We start from the raw sequence: 6,379 nt of genomic DNA on the forward strand, positions 1-6,379 counted from the left end.
GGAAACATTAGAAGATGTTGATCGCAATTGTTTTCTCCATTTGAAGCTTTTAAAATGTAACTATTGGCGCTAAAATGAAGAATATGATGTCAAGTCAGGTTTAAAAATACAACTTTAACTCTCGGCCAATAAAGTAGTTTGGCTTATTCCGAAAGAGCTCCTGCACGTACTTCTTTATGTAAGAACATGCTCTCACTTGGAATCAAAAAATAGTCTCTAGGCCAATTAGAGGTGCAGGGTGAGAACACGCACCTGCCCAGGGATTAGCAGGGCCGCTATAAAAGGGACCGGAGAGGGACCGGAGACAACAAAAAGTCAAGAAAGAAGTGAGAAAAAGCTCAGCATCCGCAGGTAACAACTTCCTTCTTTTTATAGCAAAGTTTCACTTGGACACTGGAAGGAGACTTTGTATTGTAATATTCATTTGTGTAAGGAGACTTTCATGTTAGCATTTACTGGATTTAATTAATCATGCCTTCAATTATTTTGTATCTGTAAATTGAATTTATTTTAATATTTATGCAAGGACACTTTCATGTTAACATTTATTTTTAAACATGCCTCTGATTATTTTGTATCTGTATAATTAACATTTATTTTAATATTTATTTATGTAAGGAGACTTTCAATCAATCAATCAATCAATCAATCAATCAATCAATGTTTATTTGTATAGCCCTAAATCACAAACGTCTCAAAGGGCTGCACAAACCACAACGACATCCTCGGTAGAGCCCACATAAGGGCAAGGAAAAACTCACACCTTTCATGTTAGCATTTATTTGATTTCACTACACATGCCTTCAATTATTTTGTATCTGTATATTGACATTTAATATTTATTTATGTAAGGATACTTTCATTTTAGCAGCAAATATTTTCATTTATTATCATTATTTAGCTACACATGCCTTCAATATTTTGTATCTATATATTGACATTTATTCTAATATTTATGTAAGGAGACTTTCATGTTACCATTTATTTTATTTAGCTAAACATGCCTCAGATTATTTTGTATCTATATATTAACATTTATTTTAATATTTATTTATGTAAGGAGACTTTCATGTTAGCAATTATTTCATTTAGTTAATCATGCCTTCAATTATTTTGTATCTGTATATTGACATTTATTGTAATATTTATTTATGTAAGGAGACTTTCATGTTAGCAGCAAATATTCAAAATTATTATTATTAATATTTAACTAAACATGCCTTCCTGTCACAAAACTATGTTTGACTTTATTCACTGGTAAAAAATAAATAAATAAAATGTTTACCCCATCCATTTTTTTCAAGTAAATCGTGTTTTATTTGTCTTATTTTTATTTCAGATTTAATTTCAACAGCACACAAAATAAATGGGATTGATTTATTTTGGTAACGTTGTATTTATTTTGCACATGCTCAACATTTGCCCACTGCATGGAAAGTAACTATAAAAAGTTAAGTAACTATAAAAAGTAAAGTAAATATATAAAGTAAAGTAACTTTCACACTGTCTTTATATTCAATTATATTAATTAGATATCCGTTGTTTCCATGACGACCTCCTTAAAGTTTTGTAGTCAATCAGATATATCAAGCAGTGTGTGTGTGTGTGTGTGTGTGTGTGTGTGTGTGAGAAGTTCCAGTAATCTTTAAAGTCCACCTGCTGGAAATAGACTGAACTGATTGTATAAGCAAGACTTAAGACCTAAGACCGAAGACTTAAGACCGAAGACTTAAGGCGTAAGATTTAAGACCTAATACTTCAGACTTCAGACCTCAGACTTTAGACCTCTGACTTCAGACCAAAAACTTCACAACTTAAACTTCAGACCTCAGACTTCAGACGTTAGACCTCCGACTTCAGTCCTAAGACCTCACTCTTCAGACCTTAGACCTCAGACCTAAAACTTCAGACTTCAGACGTTAGACCTCAGACGTCTGACCTCAGACCAAAAACTTCACAACTAAAACTTCAGACTTCAGTCCTAAAACTTCAGACTTCAGTCCTAAAACTTCAGACTTCAGTCCTAAAACTTCAGACTTCAGACGTTAGACCTCAGACTTCAGTCCTAAGACCTAACACATTAGACCTAAGACCTCGGACCTAAAACTTCCGACTTCCGACGTTAGACCTCTGACGTCTGACCTCAGACTTCAGACCAAAAACTTCAGACCTCAGACTTCAGACCTCAGACTTCAGATCCAAGAGTTAAGACCCCAGACTTCAAACTTCAGACCTAAAACTTCAGACTTCAGACTCTAGACCTCAGACCAAAAACGTCAGACCTAAAACTTCCAAGATCAGACTTCAGACCTAAAAATTCAGACCTAAAACTTCAGACTTCAGACTTCCAACCTATGATATAAGACTTCAGACCTAAGACTTCAGACCTGAGACTTCAGACTTGAGACCACAAACTTCAGACTTCAGTCTTCAGTCCTAAGACCTAAGACTTCAGACCTAAGACCTCAGATCTCAAACTTCAGAACATAAACTTCAGACCTACGACTTGAGACCTCAAACTTCAGACCTCAGTCCTAAGACTTCAGACCTAAGACTTGACACCTCAAACTTCAGACCTCAGTCCTAAGACTTCAGACTTAAGACTTAACACCTCAAACTTCAGACCTCAGTCCTAAGACTTCAGACCTAAGACTTCAGACCTAAAACTTCAGACCCAAGACTTCAGACTTCAGACCAAAGACCTAAGAGGTCTTCGAGTGGTGTTGAGATCTTCTTGAGAGGAAAACAGGACTCACACCTTTGTTCCTTGCCAGGAAAGAAAATGTCCGACACTGCAGTTGCAGCCCCCGTGGACAAGAAGGGCCCCCCCAAGTTCAAGCAGAGGACCGCACGCACCTTCAAGAGCAAGGCCCCCAAACCTGGCCAGAAGGGGTGAGTCCCAGGAGCAACTGTGTGTGTGTGTGTGTGTGTGTATACTCACATGATGTGTGTGTGTGCTGACATGATGCGTGTACTGACGTGTGTGTGTGTGTATAGTAAGCTATGGGCTTGCCCTCTGTATACAGACATGATGTGTGTACTGATGTGTGTGTGTGTGTATTGTGTATTGACATGATGTTTGTGTATATTGACATGATGTTTGTGTGTATTGACATGATGTGTGTATATCGACATGATGTGTGTGTGTATATTGACGTGTGTGTGTAAATTGACATGATGTGTATGAGTATATTGACGTGTGTGTGTATTGACATGATGAGTGTGTGTGTGTATATTGACATGATGTTTGTGTGTATTGACATGATGCGTATGTGTATATTGATGTGTGTGTGTATGTGTATTTTTATGTGTGTGTGTGTGTGTATTGACATGATGTGTGTGTATATTGACATGTGTGTATATAGACATGATGTTTGTGTATATTGACATGATCTTTGTGTGTATTGACATGATGTGTGTGTATATTGACATGATGTGTACGTGTATATTGACGTGTGTGTGTGTATTGTTATGATGTGTGTGTGTGTATATTGACACGTGTGTGAGTACATTGACATGATGTTTGTGTGTATTGACATGATGTGTGTGCGTGTATTGACATGATGTGTATGTGTATATTGACGTGTGTGTGTGTGTATTGTCATGATGTGTGTGTATACTGACGTGTGTGTGCATAGACATTATATTTGTGTATATTGACACGATCTTTGTGTGTATTGACATGATGTGTGTGTCTATAGACATGATGTGTATGTGTATATTGACGTGTGTGTGTACATTGACATGTGTGTGTATATTGACATGATGTTTGTGTGTATTGACATGATGTGTGTGTATTGACATGATGTGCATGAGTATAATGACGTGTGTGTGTGTGAGTATTGTCATGATGTGTGTGCGTGTGTGTGTGTATTGACATGTGTGTGTGTGTATATATACACATGATATTTGTGTATATGGACATGATCTTTGTGTGTATTGACATGATGTGTGTGTGTATTGACATGATGTGTACGTGTATAAGGACGTGTGTGTGTGTCTATTGATATGATGTGTGTGTATATTGACGTGTGTGTGTGTGTGTATAGACATAATATTTGTGTATATTGACATGATCTTTGTGTGTATTGACATGTGTGTGTATATTGATATGATGTGTACGTGTATATTGACGTGTGTGTGTGTTTATTGTCATGATGTGTGTGTGTATTGACATGATGTGTGTGTATTCACATGATGTGCATGTGTATATTGACGCGTGTGTGTGTGTGTATATATACACACATGATCTTTGTGTATATGGACATGATCTTTGTGTGTATTGACAGGATGTGTGTGTATATTGACTTGATGTGTACGTGTATAATGACGTGTGTGTGTGTGTGTATTGACATGATGTGTGTGTGTGTGTGTGTGTGTATATTGACATGATGTTTGTGTATATTGACGTGTGTGTGTATATATATTGACATGTGTGTATATTGACATGATGTGTGTATATATTGACATGATGTGTGTATATTGACGTGTGTAAATTGACATGATGTGTATGTGTATATTGACGTGTGTGTATATATTGACGTGTGTGTGTATTGACATGATGTCGATGTGTATATTGACGTGTGTGTGTATGTATTGACATGTGTATATTGACATATGTGTATATTGACATGATATGTGTATATTGACATGTGTATGTGTATATTGACGTGTGTGTGTATATATTGACATGTGTGTATATTGACATGATGTGTGTATATATTGACATGATGTGTATATGTTTTGACATGTGTGTATATTGACATGTGTGTATGTTTTGACATGTGTGTATATTGACATGATGTGTGTATATTGACATGTGTGTATATTGACATGATGTGCATGTGTATATTGATGTGTGTGTATGTATTGACATGTGTGTATATTGACATGATGTGTGTATATTGACATGATGTGCATGTGTATATTGATGTGTGTGTATGTATTGACATGTGTGTATATTGACATGAAGTGTGTATATATATTGACATGATGTGTGTATATTGACATGATGTGTAAGTGCTTATTGACGTGTGTGTGTATTATCATGATGTGTGTTTGCGTGTGTGTATATTGACCTGATGTGTGTGTGTGTGTGTGTGTTTTGACCTGATGTGTGTATGCAGGTTTGGGGACGACATCCCCGGCATGGAGGGTCTGGGCACAGACATCACAGTGGTGTGTCCCTGGGAGGCCTTTGGGGACATGGAGCTCAGTGACCTGGCCAAGTATGGAATTGTCTAGAAGGAATCTAGAAGGATTGTAGAAAGAATATCCACGCGTGTTTCTGCCATGGACCACCTCAAACATGTCCTCTGCTCCAACCCTGCACTACCTCCACCGACCCACATCCCCACCGCACCACCCGATGGTTGATGTCCGCCACTCTGACCACTCATGCAGACTTTGTGTACTCTACATACTGTACATCTTCTACTATACATGAATACTTCATTATTATTGTACCTTGTGATATTTATACATAATATTGTACTGTATATTACTACTTCAATATTATAGTACTCTATGATATTGATGGATACATATTAAAGTACTGTATGATATTGATGGATACATATTATAGTACTGTATGATAATACAGTACTTCTTCTATCTTATCTGGGGGACCATTTCACTTACCACCATCCTTAAATGGATATTCACTACTGTTGTACTTGTAATATGGTATTGTGAATAAACTCAACTTCAAACTACATGAATATTATAGTACTGTATGATATTGATGAATACATATGTACTATAGTACTTAAAAATATTTATACAAGAATATTATAGCGCTGTATAATATTATTTCATGACTATAATAGTATTGTAGCTGAGATAGGCGCCAGCGCCCCCCGCGACCCCAAAAGGGAATAAGCGGTAGAAAATGGATGGATGGATGGATATTATAGTACTGTATAATATTGCTACATGAATATTATAGTGCTGTACAATATTGATACATGACCAATAAAATACTGTATAATATTGATACATGACTATTATAGTACTGTATATAGCATAAGATCATCATCACATGATCATTTTGGACCAGGGTTGCCTCCCGAACCCTCTCCTCTTCTTCCCGCCTTTATCGCCGCATGACCCCTGACCCCTGACCTCCTTGGACCCACGACTTCCTGTACAGATGTTTGCGAAAGATACATTTCTATTTTTTATTAGCGACTCCATGAATGAATGTCAGACGTCAAAGTTTGGTGTTCCCTGAAACCATGTTGGTGTTTCTGTCACCTGCCGCAAATATTACATGATTGATTATGATTAATGATTATTAACGATGAAATATTACCAGACGACCACTTCGAGGTGTCACACCACTCACTCGTCTTTCTGCTGAATTAAAAGGGAAAGTGCA

General features: G+C 36.8%; 1 protein-coding gene across 1 annotated transcript; it reads left to right on the forward strand.

The window, feature by feature from the left end:
• Positions 1 to 219: 219 nt before the first annotated feature.
• On the forward strand, positions 220 to 6,379 carry LOC133556186 (retinal cone rhodopsin-sensitive cGMP 3',5'-cyclic phosphodiesterase subunit gamma-like). The gene is made up of 3 exons (XM_061905870.1): positions 220 to 351; positions 2,775 to 2,892; positions 5,127 to 6,379. The coding sequence occupies exons 2-3, from the start codon at positions 2,783 to 2,785 to the stop codon at positions 5,242 to 5,244; spliced, it is 228 nt and encodes a 75-aa protein (XP_061761854.1). The 5' UTR covers positions 220 to 351; positions 2,775 to 2,782; the 3' UTR covers positions 5,245 to 6,379.

Source organism: Nerophis ophidion, linkage group LG01 (assembly GCF_033978795.1).
Source record: "Nerophis ophidion isolate RoL-2023_Sa linkage group LG01, RoL_Noph_v1.0, whole genome shotgun sequence".
Classification (NCBI taxonomy): domain Eukaryota; kingdom Metazoa; phylum Chordata; class Actinopteri; order Syngnathiformes; family Syngnathidae; genus Nerophis; species Nerophis ophidion.

Bases quoted from the DNA above. Each gene is read 5' to 3' on its own strand.
- LOC133556186 (XM_061905870.1), top strand. From the start codon at position 2,783: ATGTCCGACACTGCAGTTGCAGCCCCCGTGGACAAGAAGGGCCCCCCC. The intron at 2,893-5,126 runs GTGAGTCCCAGG...GTGTGTATGCAG, and splicing joins CCCAAACCTGGCCAGAAGGG to GTTTGGGGACGACATCCCCG.